The 18,907-nt window shown below is 49.1% G+C and overlaps 1 protein-coding gene across 2 annotated transcripts in view; it reads left to right on the top strand.

Annotated features, from left to right (window-relative positions):
• Positions 1-398: 398 nt before the first annotated feature.
• CDH13 (cadherin 13) overlaps positions 399-18,907 on the top strand; it is a gene marked incomplete at its 3' end in the record, with an annotated part of 902,539 nt that continues 884,030 nt past the window's right edge. Inside the window, exon 1 of one of the 2 annotated variants that reach the window (XM_081117876.1) lies at positions 399-739. In XM_081117876.1, the coding sequence (XP_080974002.1) occupies positions 695-739 (45 nt within the window). In that variant the 5' untranslated portion in view covers positions 399-694. The remainder of the gene's footprint in view (positions 740-18,907) is intronic. The other variant, XM_081117875.1, reaches the window with a different exon arrangement.

Genomic DNA, 18,907 nt, shown 5'->3' on the forward strand with positions numbered 1-18,907 from the left:
CAGAGTCTCACCTGAGCAGTTAATAAAATCTATTGCCCCTTGATGGATTTTTTTTTTTTCCTGCAAGGTAGAATTGATCTGCCCTCTTTGTGATTTGTGAGATGGCAGAGAAACACCAAACACCATCATGACTTGGACCACATCAGGGAAAAAAGAAAGAAAGAAAAAAAAAATCCATTGCCAAGTCTTTGCAGGCGTAGAAAGGGCTGGAACTGTGGGGTCATTTTATTTGATTTATTGGAAATAAAGTGGATCTTATTAACATTTTAATAAAGAGAATCTTTTTGCACTGGGCTGGAAGTGGCTGCGGTCCCCGGAGCAATCCCAGCCTCCGTGTAAGTGGGATCGGCTGGCCATGCGATGCCCAGCGTGATTTGTGAGGCTGGGCCCCAACAGTCCAAAAAAAAGCGGATGGGCTGCCTCCTTTGAGGGGCTCACTCGGCGCGTGAGGTGCTCGCCCCTTATCTGCCATGCAAAATGAGGGAGCTTTATGAAGGAATCCGTCTTGTAAAGCCATTGGTCCTGGTCATCAGCCTCTACCCAATGCTTTCGTGATGCTGCCGCTGATCTATTTGGGAAGTTGGCTGGCTGGCGAGGCAGAGCCTCTCCTCAAAGCCTGGCTCCCACGGAAAATATGCTCAGTGCCGCCGCGTGCATGAATGAAAACGCCGCCGGGCGCTTCTAGTCGGTCACCATGCAGCCGAGAACTCCGCTCGTCCTGTGCGTCCTCCTGTCCCAGGTAGGAAGCGGGGCTGCGGGCGCACCCCGCGCCGGGGCTCTGCAGCCCGGTCGCCCCGCGCCGCCGGCTGAGTGCGGGGGCTTTCGGGGTGCTGGGGGACTCCCGGAGCGGCGGCCGAGACCGCCCTGGGCTCCGAAGGGAGGTCGTTTCCAGGCCCGGGGATCCTCGGGGGGTCCTGGTTACCCACTCCGGCTTGCCTCGGGGTGTGTGTGTGTGTGTCTGTGTCTGTGTGTCTGTGCGCGCGCGCCTGCGACGGGGAGGAGAGAGCTCCCGGGTCCTTTATTTTGCAAGCAGGGCGACGTTCTCGCCTCCATCGAGTGGGGTAACTTTGATTCGCCTGCTCCCAGCGGCTCGTGCATTTTGGAGAAAGACTCAGTTGGGGACGACTCCAAGGAGTCGTGATTTTACCCAGCTCGGCGCGGAGCAGGGGAAAGCGCCGCCGGTGTCCGGATCTGTGGGCTGCTCTGCGGCTGGAGAGAGGACGGCCTGGCCTTTGCCCACTTCCCGGGGAGCCCGGGGGGCCCCCTCGCCCAGCCCGGCGGCGCGCTGGAAGGTGCCTCCGGCTGAGCCTGGGCGCGCGCGCCGCGGCCCGGCTGCCGCTGTCGCTCAAAGGCGCCGGCATCGGGGTCCCCTCCCTTCGCGACCTCGGGCTGGGCGGGACCGTAGCGCATCCCCGGTCGGGGCGCGGGCCTCAACCCCCTTGCGCCCCCTTTGTCCAGCTCGCTGGAGCTTCAGCCCCGAGCCCCGACCGCAGCCTCGGCCGCTTTCCAGGGCGGGCTCTGGCGGAGCGCGGAGAAAAGTTCAGGCCTCGCCCACGGAGCCACAGCTGCCCGTTAACCCGCGGGGCGCTGTGGCGCGAGGGAAGGGCCCGCGGTTCTGGAGAGGAGGGCGACGGGGTGGTGGTCCCCTAGCGACCACCTGTGTGTCTCTCGGGGAGATCTCTGGAAGTTTGTGCGTAGGAAAGCGGCGCTCAGGAGGCCGGGCCGGAGGTGCTGGAGGCGGAGGGGCGCGCCCAGCGCTGCTCAGGGACCTGCGGTTTCTGGGAGCCCGGACCCAGTGCCCTAGGCCCCCAAGGCAGCCTACAAGTGGGTGGGGAAGCGCGCAGCCCGGCCAGGCAGAGAGGAGCGAAGGAGACAGGGTGTGCCTTGGGGTGCTAGGAATGGGTGTTGAGTTCCTGGCCAGGACTCCTGGGCGCCCGCCGGGGGAAGAGACACATCTGTGAAGTATGCGGGTGACAGGGTGAGGGAGAAGCCAGGGTGCCAGGCAGGGGCAGGTTAACCTGTGGAGACGCAGTGCAGCCTTCTCAGGGGAGACCACTGCTGGGTCAGTGTTGGGGTTAGACTTTGGAAATGGGCCAGTGTCCCAAGAACTCAGTATCATGGAAAGCACTCAAAGTGGGGGTGGGGTGGGGTGGTGGCAGTGGGTGGCAGTGCCCCAAGGCAGACCAGGGTGCCTGGCTGCTGAGTCCCTGCCCCCCCCTTACCCCCTTCTTCCCTGGACACACAGCCCCTATTCAGTTATATTTCCCTTCTACCAGGGCTTTGCCAGATGATTCCCTCAGGGGTCCCTGAAGCCCTAAGTCCTGCCACAAATCCTGTGCCTGTCTATGGACCAGTTTTCCAGTCTTTCCGGACTAATTATTCCCGAGGCTGTGCGTGTACATGTATGCGTATCCCAATTCAGCAGGCAGGGCAGTTCAGAGAATGCCTCTGATTCAGGCAGATCCGCTCTGCCACATGCTAGTGCTGCCACCCTGGGCAAATAGCTTAACCTCTCTGAGCTTCCAGATTCTCCACTGTAAAATAATCTTATCGCCTTCCTAGGACTGCTAGGCAGATTGGATTGCACTGAACAGGATGTCCCAGGTAATGCATTTACCATGAGGCCTGGCTCACTGGGAGCTGTGGGTGCCTGGGAGCACTTCCCACTGCCTTCCCCAGGACTCTACAGTCCTTTCCTCTCTGGGCATGTTTTGACCTCGGTTTGGATTCCAGGGCTTGCCCAACGTTACGCCTGCCTTTGAACAAGACAGACCACGTGACAGCACCCAGCAATCCTTATGCACTAGGGGCTTCTCACATGATGCCTTTTGCAAAGCAACTGGTGTGTCTCCTCGCCCGAGGCCCACCTAGCAGGGGTGGGTTATGAAGGGTCTCAGCTCACTCAGGTTCTTTAAAACGGGGGGGAGCAGAGGCTTTACTCGGAACTAAACCGCCCGCCCAGAGGGGCGTATTTCTCTTTTAGATTGTTATGCATAATCGGAGCAAATGCCCACATTAGGACAATGATTGATATCCTGGTAGCAAGAGCACCATGCAGAGAAATCAAGTGGGCGCAATCCGGTTAACCCGCAAGAGGCTCAAGTGTGAAAAGTGGGGAAAGTCTTGGGGCCTTTGAGTCAACAGGCAGAAATAAAACTTTCCCGAGGCAGAGAGAAAACAGAAGGAAGGGAAAAACAATGTAATAAAGCAAATTAGTCACTCAGCCCTAGTGGTGTTGGGGCAAGCATGTGTGTGTTTTTCCACCTCAGCTGTAACATGCTGGGTCCAGCTTTGGAAGACATCAGCCTCTGTGAGCTTATTGGCCGGGTTGCCGTTTTAGGAATTTTGGGAATGGGGGGGGGGAGTGGGGTGTGGAGAGGAATTCTAACCAACAATGGCTGGAAACTGGCAAAGTTGAGGAACAGTCACCTCTCTTCTCCCCTGGGGCGTTTTGGGAAAGACTCTCCCAAAAGTGGCCTCTGGAATTTGGCTGTAATAAATAATGAATGTGAAAAAAGAACAGCCTGAGCTAGAAATTCCACTGTAAATATGATTCCCCCCCCCCTCCGTGCCCCCCATATTTGGGTATCACCACTAGCCAAAAGTTCTAACAATGAATGAGTAATCCTCCAAGAATTGGGATTTTAGGGAGTGGTTCAGGTTTGGAGAGCAGGCACTTGGGAGTGACTAAAAATGTTCCACAGAATTCCGAGGTGTTGACTTTAAAATGGGGAGCTCCCCCTTGGAGTCAGAGTCTTGATTTTCAGGATTTTTAGTGAGAGTCGGTGTCTTCCAGAGCCCCTTCCACTTCGTATGTGATGTTTTAAGGGCAGTGCTTATTTGCAGAACTGGGATAAAAGATTGGGAGTTGCAGGGAGCACCCCAGCCCCGAGAAGGGTTTAACATGTGACAGCCTATAAGACTTCACAAGCAGCCGGGGGAACAGAGATATGAGTGGTGAAAGCAGTCAAAGGGTAGAGTTAATGTGTCTGAACAATTTTTTTTTTTTTTTTTTAGTAAGTCCCCAAAGACATTTAATAAACTGCAGGGTTGAATATGTGATCTGGAATTTATGTAATGCCATCGTCTATATTAAAAGCCTCAACAGTCATCTTAGCTAATCTCCGCTGCTCGAACTCCCCCCTTCTCTCTTTTTGCTATCTTTAGCCCTTGGGTTTTCTGTTGAATAAAATCTGTTTCTTTCCAAAGGTATCCTCTGTGTGTTATAGTGAAACTGCCCAACAAACTGATGTACCCAGTTGACGGCATGGTTATCAGTAGCAGCATTTAGGCGCGTACACGGAGCCTCAGTCTCGGGTTCACCGTTTAGGTGAAAGTACAGCTAGGCTCCTGAGGGCATCCCTCTCTCTTTCCCTGCTTCCAAAATTGACAACCAACCAAACAAAAAACCCAAAGAAAACCCACCCCAACCCAGTTGTTTTGTTGGGGAGTTAAATTTCTATTTAGTGGAAGGGAAAAAAAACCCTATGGATCAATTTACATATGAATGACATACCATCTAAATAGCCAATGGTATTTCCTAATTCTGTGTGTGCATGTGTGTGTGTGTGTGTGTGTGTGTGTGTGTGTGTGTAGGTCTCTGTGTGTGTGTGTTTTGATCTCGTTTTAATATCTGTTCAAAAAACTGTCCAGAAGAGGGCTCCATCCACAGCATTACAAATTTCTGAATCTGTGGCTCATATTTTAAAGAACTTCAGCAGAGCAGCTCCATGAAAACCCGACCGGTCAGCTTACTCCCAATTATTTGCTACAGGCTCCTCCAATGGGAAGTCCTGTCATTTTGCCCTGAGTATCTTAACTTGTTTTTTGTGGGGTTTTTTCTTTCTCCCCCCCCTTCTTTTTTTCCCTATTGTAGTAGCTTCTGTTCTATTATTCAACTCTGCATCCCCTCTGAGTATTATTAGATCAAGGGACATCTCAAAGACCTTCGTTGACAATGCAGCATGAAATGCGAGGAAGCTCTGAAATTTCCTGGCATTTGACTTCAGTTGGACCTCGCTCCCTCCTCAGGCAGCCAAAAGGCAGGCGCAGTTCTGCCTGTGAAAGGAGATAATCTGCCCCATTAGGTAACTACCCAGAAGTGTGCGTCATGAGCCAGATCTGCTCACCCTTCAACACCAGTTGAAAAGGAGAGGGAAATATCATCCAATTACAATAATCAGTTGGACAGAATCAAATCAAGTGACCAGCGGTCTTGGCACTGTTTCCACATAGCTGTCTGCAAGGTGCCCACACGCCTGGGAGGATCTGACCCTCCTAGCGGATCCTGCCAATACAATTCCCCACAGCCTGTCTCCTCTGCAGCCATCCAGGGGACCTCAGGCCTGGGTCCTCCTACCTGAGCAGACTGTCCAAAGGAGGACTAGCTGGACAGTAGAGTCCCCTGCACCTTCACCATGCACTAAGTAGTAGCTTTACTTTAGGGTTAGGGTGGAAAGAGATTTCTTTCTCTACTGGGAGAAGCAGCTAATAGCAGGCTAGAGAAGAAAGAGACGACCTCTCAAACTTGAAATGCAGACTGAGCCAGGTTTCATGGAGGTGAATGGTCACCCTTTGGTTTAGCAGATGGAACCTCGAGATACCTGTTTGATGGTGCTGAAGCCCATCCACCCCAGTTCTGCAAATCTGGCTTCTGGGCAGAGGTTACAAAGTAGCAGCCACAGGCCAAACGTAGCTCATGGATGTATGTTCTTTGGCCCAGATGTTTTGTAAAGCTGGAAATTGTACATTTAAAAAACAAATCTAAGTTTCTTGCCTTTCTTAAAATGTCAGGAAGTCAGGCAACCCTAGAGCTGCGTTTTCACACGGCCACACTTCACTGGAGCTGAGTCACTACTGGCCCCTTGAGGGAGGACATGCCTCTGTAGTTTGTCACAGTTCCCGGCACTCCCTATTATTCCCCCAGCCCGTTGTCCTCCCTAACTTTACCCATTTGCCTCTATATCCATTTGCATTGGGAACGTCTGCTTTCCAAAATTTTGAGGCTCAAATTCATTCAGTCAATTTTTCAGGAATAGGCTATTTTAAAAAGCTTCTTTTTGACTGTTTTGGTTGAATTCCATTGATGTGCATTTTGGAAGAATATGGCCAAGGGGACTGCACCTTCTGTCTGATGTTATTACCATCAGCGCCATTGGGTGACTAGGGGTACCCAGAGCAATGTAACATCAGGACTATTGTTCCATGTAGGATAGTTACACCCAGAGAAGTGATGCACTGCAGCTTTGAGGCCGTCTTGAGTGCTGGGATACTAGCCGATTGGTACACCCAACGCATTGCTATGCATTGGCAGCCAAGGGGCTCTGGGACCACCGGGTCATATGTAGGCCCTAGTGCCCTGTGCGCAGTGTTATACAAAGAGCATTGTTGCCCTTGGAGTACAGTGTTGCTCACCCACAGTGTGAGTACAGTCAGAACATCACAACAATGTATCGTTCTTGGCCCTGCAGGGCTCTCTGGAAGCACAGAGCTAACAGTCAGAGCATTTGCAGCCTTAGGGTAATGTTAGCTCCATAGCTAACATTGTTGCCTAGAGTACTTTTATACACAGGACGTTACCCCTAGCACCAACTGGAGTTTGTGTGATGTTTTTATAACTGTTTTTAACAGTTAACACCCACCACAGCCCACACATAGTGTTAATGCTATAATTAATGTTCTCTGGCTCTGTAAACACCAGACAAATTTGTCCACTCATCCCATTCTAGCAGGTAAGCCTCAGATAACTCTTGTTTTCAATAGCTACAGACCCCAAAGGTTAGAGTAAATACAACTGCATATATATACAGAAACAAAAAGTAATTGTTTTTCCTCTGTCAGCTGCCAACAGAAGTCAAATTCCTGAAAATTAGCATTAGCAATAGGCAGGTTTTGACATGTCATGTCTCATTTCAAAGGCCCCACTGAGTGTCACCCGATCTGCACAAAGCCCCTGTGTCTCCCAGCTGAGCGCAGGCTGGGCTAGGGTGGAGGGCAACAGCTGCTCAGCTGAGAGCAGCCCTGCCACATGCCTGGGCAGGGCCAGGAAATGAGCTCAGCCTCTGGAGGAACCTGGCGACCCTGCAGGGAATGTGGCAGCCTCCATCCCTGCCTTATGCAGCCTGTAGGCCAAAGTCTCTTTCTTCTGGGGGTGGCAGGGGACTGCTTTTCCACTGCAGGAGATGGTACCTGCAGGTGCCTGAAGCTTGAGCTTCTGTGATCACCTCCCTGTTCATTGATGTGGGGTCTGCGGAAAGCTGTTGGATTTTGCCAGCCGAACCCATAGCTGACTGAGGCCGCGCCTTCAACTGCCATAGGCTGCTGGGCATCTGGGATCAGTTCACTCAAGGGTTGCACACTCTGGCCTATGGGCCAATTCCTGCCTGCAGCCTGTTTCTATAAATAGTTTTGTTGGAACGTAGCCATGCCCACTTGTTTATATAATTGTCTATGGCTGTGCTTGTGCTATAACAACAGAGTTGGCACCATATGGCCTTCTGAGCCTAAAATATTTACTATTTGGCCCTTTACAGACGAAGATTGCTGACTGCTGCTCCGACTCAAAATTATACCGAGAGAGGCTGCAGGGAGCCTTCTCAAAGAGCAGGGAGGCGTGAAGGGTCTGACCATTAGGGATTGTCCCTCATAAGCCCCCAGCACTCCAACAACTTGATCTCAGGGACATCCATTCACCTGGAGCCAAATAGATTCACTAAATATCTATGATATCCATAGAAGACCTACTATGTTCTCAGGGTACAGTTGCTGGGAAGGCTGACTCAGCCTCTGCTTTCTTGGAGCTCAGACCCCAACTGATCTGGCAGGGGAGATAAATATCAAATGATGAATAATTACAAACAGACAACTGCTATGAGGGAAGGAAACACAGTTGTGTGAGGCCATGCCCTTCCATATATTTTGCTTTGTCTGTGCCTTGTCTTTCTCTCCCACTGAAATGTAAGCTCCACTATAGTACATGTTGCTGTCTGAGTGGTTCATTTCTGTATCTGCAGGGCCTAGAATACTACCTGCCATGTACTTGGCTCTCCGTAAATATGAGTGAGTGAGAAAGTGAGTGAATAAATATAAGAAAGACATAAGGTCCAGATGAAGGATCCAGGAGGCTTCCCTCACAGCCTAATGCACAAGTTGCAGTCTGGAGGAGTCAGGCTTATACAGAGAAGGGAACACTGGAGGGTGCAGGCAGGGAAAAGCATTCTGAGCAGAAGGCACAGCCTGGTGGAAGTCTCTGAGCAGAAGGACACATGGCACAGCCCGGAGAGCGTGATGTGAGGAGCAGCTCGGGGTGCCAGAGCCACTGGGGCCTTGTCAGCCACTGCAAGGGTTTTGGTGTTTGTCCTGGAGCAGTGGACAGCCATTGCAAGTAATGAGGGGAGAGGAGGGGAGAGTGTGACAAGGTCAGATTTCCATTTTGAATAGGTCACCCTGGCTGCAGTGTAGCAAATGAATTAGAACTGAGTACAAGTGGAAGGGAGAAGCCAGTGCAGGCCCGAGATCATGGGAAGAATCTAGACCAGGGAGTGACAGTGCAGATGAGAGAAGTAGACACGCCCTTCTCAGAGCATCCAGGAGATATTTAGGGAAGAGCTTGGCCGGACATAGTAGCTGGGTTTGGAGATCGCAGAGCGAGGGCCAGGGAGCGGTTAAGGAGGCAAGCTTGAGTTCTGACTCAGTTGCCAGGAAGCTAGAGCCGCTCGCCCAAACAAGGAACCCAGGTGTTTGACATCGTAAACAGGGTCCAAAGGCTGTTCCCGTGGGGGTGTTTGCCGGCCGCAGTAATGCTCCTTGCGAGAGGCGTCCAGGGCCCCAGTGCCACTGGTGCCCACAGATCCAATCCGTGCTTGCATCTGGGATGGGCACCGTGGGGGCCTGGAGATGCCCTCGACTAGAGAGACTAATGTGTAGCCTCTATAATTAACCCATCTCCGAGGCTTTTCACGCAAAAGATATTTTAGTGAAACATTGCCAAGGCCTTTAATCGTTCCTTGAACATTCAATCAGCAGCACTAGAAATATTTCTTACATGAGGCAAATAATGATCTACTACTTTCAGCAATCACTCCGCGAATGCTAACAAACCTTTGTTTCAGCATATTAGGTAGAGCCTTGCTGACTCTTATGTTTCCGGGCCTCACAGCAGAATCTTCACCGGGTGCCAATCAGTGGTGTGCTAGTAAATGTTTAACAACTGGCTCTCTTAGAAAACAGTGACAAAAACCAGCAGCACAGGGACATCATCCTCAGGAGGTGAGGAATGCACAGCTGTCCACGCGCTAAGTATTTATGGAGGCCCTTAGAGAACTCATAGGGAACAAGATGGAAATGAAACTGCTCTCGTGGGGCTTACAGTCTACTGAGGGCGTCCAATAAGAAACAAGAAAACAAATAGCCGAAATAATACAGATCTGGTGACTGTTACAATAGGAAACACTCGAGGCTAAAGTAGCAGTCGGGGGGGGGGGGGGGGGGGGAAGGCTGCTGTGCCCCACCTCCTCTCCTTCCATCTTTCCTCCCTCCCTCTCTCCCTTCCATCTTTTTCCCCCCTTCCCGTAATTTTTAGTGTTGGCCAAGTGCCAAGAATGCCGGCAATTTGGGGACCCAGAGATGAATTCAACACAGTCCTGGTTCTCAAGGGTAAATGATGGAGGTGAATCAGGGCCTACAGTTTGCCTGAAGCCAGAGGGGCAAGCGTCTTACGCTTCTGAGCCTTTGAGAAGCGAGTTTAAATCCTGGCCTATGATCTCACTTATATGTGGAATCTAATGAACAAAATAAACTGATGGAAAAAATAGGTCCAGTGACATGGAAGCACGGAACAGACAGACAGATCTCAGGGGGAAGGGGGGAGGGAGGCTGGAAGAGATTAACCAAAGAATTTACATGCGTATGTGCACAGTCCATGGACACAGATAGCAGGGTGGTAAAGGCCTCAGGGCAGGGGGTTGGGGGGGAGCCAGGTGAAGGGGAGCAAAGGCTGGATAATGGTGGGGCATCTGTAATACTCTCAACAATAAAAATAAATTAAAAAAAAAAAAAATCCTGGCCCAGCCATTTGCACTGTGTGACCTCAGATAAGATACTTTATTTCCCTCTTCTTCTGTTCCCTCCTTTGTCTAAACCAGGGGTGGGGACCGCCCAACTGGCGGGCCATAGATACGGCCCTCAAAATCATTTGGTCTGGCCCTGCCAAGGCAACTGCAGGCGGGACTCGAAACCCAATAAATCTGGGAGCTTTTTTCATAGCTAATTTTTAAATTGAAAACTTTGTATCGCCCACGAATGATGTTATAACTATCCACATGGCCCTTGGCAGGAAAAGTTTCCCTACCCCCGGTCTAAACAAAAGAGAGAATTGCTGTACTCGCCCAGCAGGGTTTTGGCGGGAATTAAATAAGTGTATGCCCGAGACCTCATCTCACCGCTGGCAAATGCCAGGTGCATAAGGAATATTGACTGTATTCACTTTAGTGCACTGTCTTCCAAGGGAGCTCATGGCTTGAAAGTACCACGGCACCTTGGCCTTGAGCATCTGACTAACGTAGAGGGGGGGAAACTGTCCGTGTATTTAAACATTTGCAGACACTTTAAAAAGTAAAGTTTGTTCCCTAGAGAAGGATTTGCCAGTTGCCATACTGGTAGCTCCACAAAGATTGTTCCCCTGGGGATTTCATGCCTCATAAAATCATTTGATCTGAAGGAATCTTATCTTCCAGATGTATCTTCCCAGCATCTGTTTCCCAGGAGGCTTTATCAGGGCAGTGTGTGTGGGGGTGTGCGTCGTAGTGTCATGAGCACTTAGGATTATTATTATTATTTAAAATGCATCACGATAACTGTGGTACATTTACTGTACTGTACAATTTGCCGCTATGTGCCCGTTGTGCGCATTATTTCAAATCCTTACTGCAATCCTTACGGGCAACTATTTTTATCTCCATTTTATAGCAGATGGGAAGAAGTTCAGGGTGGTTGGTCATTTGCCTAACGCCACACAGAGCCGTTCTTTGCGCCCGAGTCCTCGCTTTTGATTGCGACAAGCGACCCACTCACATGGCCTGGCTTCCCCCAGCCAGACTGGCTGTTCCAGTTAGAACAGAGTTTCCCTGAGAACTGTGGTTCTTCTTTAGAAATCACACATCACTGGATTATTCCAGGTTAACTTCGATCAAGGTAAAGATGCTGGTAGTCAACTATGGGACGCCATTCTCAGATCAGCTCTAAAATGCATCATAACTTAGCTTTGGTAGTAATGATCTGGACTATAATTCTTAAGGCTTTCTTGCCACCCAAAGGTATATTGGCATTTTGGATTGAGTTCCCTTAAACAATGATGGAGACACAGGCTTGAACGCAGGGAGCTAATACGGGAGATAATCCCAGGGCACAGAAGAGAGGAGCGTGGGACAGGAAAGAAAGCCAATAAAGACCATGCCATTGAGCTGGTAACGGGGGTCCGTTGGAAGAACTGTGTAAAGCCCACTTCAGAATGGTCTCTCTGCAAGATAGGAGGCTGGGGTATAGATCCGCCTACTTTGGGAAGGGTGGTCCCTGGCACCATTAATTCCTCTGGGCTTCCCTGCTGAGCCTTTGTGGTTCTGGGGGAGCAGCTATGGTTTTGGAAAAGTCCTGAGCAGAAAAGTGGAGCGGCATGACAGGTGCCTGGGCGGGCGGTGTGTGCTCTGAGTAGGGCCTGAGTTTCCAAGAGCTTCCCTTGGCCACCATTAGGTGTTACTGCAGACTTCCTCAGTGGAACTGACGATGGGGGAGAGTTATGGTGGTTGTTTTCTTAAACCCTCCAAATCTGGTCCAGCACCCTCCTGCAGATACTCTCTTTCCCACTAGATGGTACCAGTATGCCAAAGCCCTGGAACGCTACCTTAGGGCCGCACCTTTGACCTGGGTATGCTCCCACTCACTATTTTTAAACAATTATACGGAATAAGTAAACTGCGGTTGGAGGAACAGAATATGGGTGTTTTGGGGACAGAAGATGGGAGGGAAGTGGAGGTTGTCCAAACAATTACCCTCATTCATTCACTCATTCATTCGTTCACTGACAAATCTTACAGACCACCCGCTAAACCCTCAACGTTCTTCTCAGTTCTGGGAATACAGAAGTGAACCGTGCACCCCAAGCCCCTGCCCTGGTGAACTTCCATAATGGTTGGGGGAGAGAGAATTAACGGTGAACAGGTAGATTCATGATGTCTGTCAGGTGGTGACGAATGCTATGGAGGCAGACAAAGCAGGCAAAGGGATGCACAGGGCCAGGGAGGGGCACAGCCCTTGTCCTGTCTGTCCGTCCTGTCCGTCGGTAGTGAGAGATTATGCCCATCTGTTTCCTAAACCCAGTTCCACCACTCACCAACCTCTTATGATTATGCGTCTGTTTATTTTCAAAACGAGACTGTGAGCTCGTGGAGGGCAGAAGCGGGGCTTGGCGAACAGGTGCCGTCCAAGGGAACCTACCGCAGCCTAATGCCCGGCTCAGCCGACCGCTTGTTGGTTGATTCCATTTGTCTGAATCATTCCGAACTATTATTGTCGACACGCAATGGAGCCGCTTTTTACTCAGGGGTTAGATTATAAAGTCAAGGTTTAAGGCAAACACAGTCGTAGTTAACCTTGAAATCTCTTAAGTTGCCCTTTACGCTTCCGTGTGTGTGGTTCTGTATATGCAAACATGTGCTCTAATCAATATGTAACGACGTGTGATGCACGCAGCAGTGTACAGTGTATAATAAAGAATATATGCATGCTATAATTCTACAGCATTTAATGGCAGGATTTAAATTGCATTTTTTTCCCTTCCCCTTTTGGTGGTAGAGCTGGATTTCCATTAGTTAAAGGTGCATATGAGAAGACTTTACTGTATTCATTTAAGCTGGCTTCCTAATCATATAATTCCCACCAGGCTGTGCACTGGGGAAGGCAAGGGCCGTGTTCCCCGTGCTCTATAGATCTTTGGACTCCCACCACCAGTCATGCGCTTTGGGGCAGAGGAAGAGCGTACTAGTTAAAAGCAGCCGCAGCAGGAATGGAGGCTGACGCCTAAGTCGTACTTAGCATGAACTAGGCCCCCTGTGACTACTTTAGATGTATTAATTAGCACATTTAATCCCCTTAATGACTTTAAGGTGCACCTACTATGATTTTAATTCCATTTCACAGATGGGGAAATTCTGGGAGAACTTGATAAAGATCACACAGCTTTTGAACTCTGGGACTGAGATTCAAAGGTAGGCAGCCCCAGACACAAAAGGCCACGTGTTGTGTGACTGCATGGCATGGAAAGAACTGTCTACAATAGGCCAACCCACGGAGACAGGAAAGGAGATGAGTCGTCGCCTAGGGCCGGGGAATAGGGCATGACTGGTAATGGGTGTGGGATTTCTCTCGTGGGTTATGGAAATGTTCTGAAACTAGATAGTGCCGACGGCTGCACAACTCTGTGACTCTACTAAAAACCACAGGATTGTACATTTTAACAGGGTGAGCTGTATAGCACGTGAGGTACGCCTCAGTAAACAAGCAAACGTTGGGCGGTCGAACGTCAGGGCTCCTGCCTGTGCCCCTCTGAGCCCACACAACCCTTCCTGCAGGTGCTCACCACAGGCTAGTAGCACTCTCCTTCTTTACTTACATAAGCTCAGCTATCCCCCAAAAGGGCCCTGTCATTCACCCACTTCAGAGATCAGAAAACTGAGGCCGAAAGATACTGAGAAAACTTGGGGGCTGGCAAGTGACCCGGCAGTTCTGAACCACACCCGTTTTCACACCTGTTTCATTCATTAAAAGCAGCCCTAGGGGTCCAGAGGTGCAGGTAACCTGGGTCCTTTGTCAGAAATAAAGCAACGGTTTCTCACTTTCGTTTTTTAGCTAATTTGCAAAGTGGATTCAGGTTCATCTTTGTCTCGCTGGTTATTATTCCCATCAGACCCAGGTGTCTCTGGTGTCTGGACCTGGCGGTAAGAACCAGAGACCATAGCGAAAGGAGGTGTGTTAGTGTGGCCGACTTTTAAAAGTAATGAGCGTAAGTGCTCAGGGAGAGGGAGAGAAGGGGAGAGAGAGGGGGAGGTGGGAGGGGGAGGTGGGAAGAGGGGCGAACTGGGAGAAGAGGAAAGGCTGAGGGGGAGAGGGCCCGAGAGGGGGAGAGAGAGAGAAAGAGAGCACTGAATTGACACAATAATTATTATTGTACTCAAATTGATACCAGATTGCCGAACGGACTTACCCAAGTTAATAAGAATGTCTGGCACCCCTTGGCTGCTTCAGTTGAAGAATTCTGTAGCTTGAGAAGGTAATTTAAGGTCTAAGTCAGGGAAAGGAGCTCTTGCTCCCTAGGCTTAGCACTCAGGGCTCTCCAAATCAAGCCCCACCCCACTTGCAAAAAAGCAAACACTCCCCAGTGAGCACTCCCCCTCCCTAGACCTCATTTCATTCCCAAGTCCCTTAACCATGGAATTTACTTCTCTGCGCCCTCACTCTTAGGTTGATGATTTTTCTTTCTCTTTCATTGTTTAAAATGCAGAGTGACAAACCCACGAGCCAGGTACAGTGCAACAGGAGAGGGAAACAGGGCTTGCTCCCTGACCAGGATGCCTGTTTGTGGTCCTAGGAGGCGAGGGTTTATAAAGGCCAAGCTAAGGGACTGTAAATACCTTCCCGGGTCTCCAGTCTGGAGGAACTGCTGCAGTTTGGGCTGGGGCAGGAGCTGGTCTCACTCCCAGGTGACAGGGGGTCTGTTGGGCTCCCCATGATTCTTAAATCCTTCCCAGGTGACAGTAAGGGATCATATAGAGCCACAAGAGCATCTGATTCAGCCCTCCCTGATTATTTTTCCAATGCCAGTGTTTTGCAAACTGTGTTATGAAGAGGTACTGGTTCCACGGGAATTAATAAGGTCTCTGGAAAAAGTAGGTTGCATGAGCTAATATTTGGGGGAAAGTCTGGACTTTCCAAGATAAGTAAACCAAGTTGTGCTTTGCTTTTTTTTTTGGTTTTGTTTTGTTTTTTTACAACTGAATGTCACTGAGGCTTCAGTGTGCATTTGAGCTTCAAAGAGGGGCTTCCCAAGGCTGTGTTTCTAATGCTCCCCCCACACTCCCGGGTAAGGAAACTTTCACATAGAATATGTCATGAAGTAGTGATTCACAGGACACACATGGGTAAACAGGCTGTAGGGACCCAGAACTTGGGCCTTGCCCATCAAGGGGAACAGTGTCACCTGGGAACCTGTTAGAAATGCAAACTCTCCATCCAGGTCCTACTGAGCCAGAGCTCCTGGGGTGGACCCAGCAACCTGTGTCTTTACATGCCCACCCTCCAGGGAAATCTGATGCCCCCTCAGGTTTGCACACTGCTGCCAGGGGAGAGACTGACCTGATGTTGTTCTGGGTAAAGGGGGGATATACCTGGGCCAGGAACTTGGCTCCCCCTGAAGCAAAAGCAAAGATTATGTAAGACCACAGAGATAATAGGAGTGGGGACCGGAGGTTCTGTTCCATCTCATGGGCATTTACTTCTGTGAAGCCCTGAGCTGTATTTGCAGGATGCCTTTAGTGAAAGCTCTTGTCTATAGAGGCAGGCCAGAGTACCTGGGGTGATGGCAGAGGAAGCATTCAGGAAGTCTGTCTCTACAAGGGGGCGGCAAAAACTTTACCTCTCCCCATCTTAGGTTTTCAGCTGGGCCTCTTTAAGAAAAAGACAGATTAACAAGAGAAAAACCAATAGTTTATTAACGTGTATACCTTATGTACACATGGAGATCTTCAGGGGGAAATGAGTAATTCTCAGAGATGAGTTAAAACTCCAGCTTAAAAACCATCTTACATTAAGGATGCCACACACACACACACACACACACACACAACCTACTCATCACTATTGGTACCTAGTAAATTCTAAGTTCTTGTCTTGGTATTAAGGATTCTGAGGTGGGCCAGATAGCCGCAGGTGCTGCAGATGCTGATCTCATGGAGATTACAGGCACAAGGCAAGACTGATAAGAAGACAAAGACAGTGCTGGGTCCATGAGAAGAGCCCAGTGCCAGCTAGGTCTATAGCCACTGGGTTTCGAAGCCCATCCAGAATAATTCTTTCTGTGCCGTTGTGGATCTTTGCTGATTCTTTTAGTATCTGCCTATGATTTTTATTTGTGAAGTACAATGTAAACCAGTGGTTCTCAACTAAGGGCAATTGTGCCTCTAAGGGGACATGTGATGTCTGAAGACATGCTTGGCTGTCACGGTGGGGCGAGGGGGCTCTACTGGCACCTAGTGGATGGAGGCCAGGGACGTTGCTCCACATCCTACAGTACCCAGAGCAGCCCCCACCACAAAGAATGATCCCAACCCAAATGTCAGTAGCACAAAGTTGAGAAAACCTGGTCTAAGTGTAGGGATTCATATCGACCCAGCACACACGGGCCTTTATATTTTTGTCTCTGTCCTATCCTGTTATTCTAGGAAGCCAGAATCCAAAGTCAGGCCTGTGAAAAGTTAATGGGTAGCAACCTACTATACATGTTATGTGTATAAAGGTAAAACGATGACTCACGGGTAAATATAAATATTAATTCGTTCATTTATGAGGGAACCGGTAAGATGCTATGGCAATTTAAAAGGCTATTTAAGAAGCTGGGGTATTTATGAGCAATACAAAGAAATGTCAGTATGAGATTGCTGAATTAGGGGAAAAAGCTAGTTAATGTGCAACATGTCCAAACCTTTGGGGTTATCTGTTCCACTAGACAGAAATTATTTTCATCACTTGCTGAACAAAAATTGACAAGTAACTGGTAATTTCACTAAGTCTGGGATCTTCGATCAAGAACAAACAATGAGATGGACTGAGAATATGCTCCCAGACATCTTCTGGTGGCCTTTGTTCCCGAATGACATTCAGAGGGTCTCCATCAATCATTTTTACCTTGTTTACAAGCTTTGGCTAATTTTTTTTCTGATGCCTCAAACACATGGCTTTTAACTTACTGGTGCTGCCTTACTAGAAACGGCAGATAAAATGTGGGGCAAAGAAATGGAAGTAGGTTGACGTCTAGAGGGTGGTGGGTGGAGAGGTTATATAATAGGTCAAGGTGACAGCACGCATGGATGCCGTTTGTTACCTGCATTTGATGATGAAGCGTGTACTGTGCTAGATGCGTTCACTCAACACGGTTAGGTGGGTTTTGCCATCGTCCCACCTACAGATGAAGAAACTGAGTCAGAATGTCAATAGCAGAAGTGGGCCGAGTAAGGAGAGATGGTGTGGGATCAAGACCATAGGGGAAGAAATAGAATTTGGCCAGGCAGAGAAGGAGGGGAAGGTGTTACAAGCTGGAGGAAGCATGAGTCCAAATTCGAGGCAGGATGTTCACAGAGTGCCCGGGGCAGCAAGGAGGCTCCTCTGTGTGGTAACGAATGTGGCTGCAATGTGAAACTGGATCCGTGCTACCGGGGTGGCAGCTATTAATAGTATCAGTGTTATTTTAGCCAAATGACCTTATTATTGCTACCTGGCAGCGCCTGGCAGTACACCACGGTGGTTAAGAGCCCAGGCCTTGGGGGAAGGTAGAATTGCAGCTCGACCGCACCCAACTCAGTCACTTTGGGGGCTGTGTGGCCATGGGCAAGTTGCTTAGCCTGTCTGTGTCCTTGGGTCCCAGACCTGTGAAATGAGGGCAGTAATACCTACCTGATACAGCTGGGGTGGGGATTCAACACAACCCTGTAGAATCTTAGTCTTTGACGTCCTTGGAGAATGGTATTTTGAGGAGGAGATGAGTAGACACGATTTAGCAGACAGGGATTTTAGCCACTAGTTTGTGTCACGGTCTTAGTCTGAGTTTTCTCAAAAGAAGATTCTAAGAGAAGGCTTTAGTGCAATTAATTAATCTGGAAGGTGACCCAGAGAAGACTATAGAGGGTGGGGGAGTGAGGCAAGGAAGGCGGGTCTGTTATTCCACCAGTTGCTCCAGTAGGTGCCTGGAACTTAATTCCCCTGGGGACCTTTGGGAGCAAGTGTAGAACACTTCAGAGTTGTCCCACCTGAGGGGCATGGGAGCTTTGGACTTTATGCCACAAATTGTTTTGGGGCTGCCCCAGGTGGTATCGATTGTGAGCACTACTGGGCTGCTGGGTGTGGACTGTGCTCCCAGAGAAAGCCCTCAGCAAAGAGGCATGGATTTTTGCAGTGGGAAGTTGGGCCAGCCCTCTAATGAAAAGCCCAAAGGGGCATGGACTTGGGGGTGGCTGGGAAGCCCTCAGCACCTGCAAGAGTCAGTATGAAAAGTCATAAGAACAGTAATGCCCTTGGGGCCAGTAATTTACATCTGGGAAATTAAAGTAACAGCTAAATACAGAAAAAGATATATAGAAACACTTCTCTGCATTATATGTGATAGCCCAAATTAGAAATAATAGCAATAGTCAACATCTATAGAGTGTTCGTCATGTGCCTGGCTCTCCTAAGTGCTCAACAAATAAGATACATTTCTAGAAAATGAAAACTGGTTAAGCAGCTCAGTGGAATACCATTGAAGAGGATGGTTCTGAAGACAATAATGACATGAAAAAATCAGATAAGTGAGACATTAATACAGAACAGGAGATTGTATATAGAGTAGGGTTCCTAACAAGAAAAAAAAAAAGCCTCTATGTGTGGGGAAGGGGGTGGATTCTGAAAGGAAATTTATCAAAATCTTAATTGCAGTTTTGTTCATGTAATGGGTTTGTGAGTGATATTTTCTCTCTGGTTTACAAATCTTTATTGATGTGCATGCATTACATTTATAATAAAAAAATATAATAAACTAGAAAAAGTGAAAGAAGAAAAATGCATCTAAAAAACAGGTGGTGGAGATCCAGTGGCTGTTTTGAAGAGGGAA

Source organism: Miniopterus schreibersii (assembly GCF_964146895.1).
Source record: "Miniopterus schreibersii genome assembly, chromosome: 18".
Classification (NCBI taxonomy): Eukaryota; Metazoa; Chordata; class Mammalia; order Chiroptera; family Miniopteridae; genus Miniopterus; species Miniopterus schreibersii.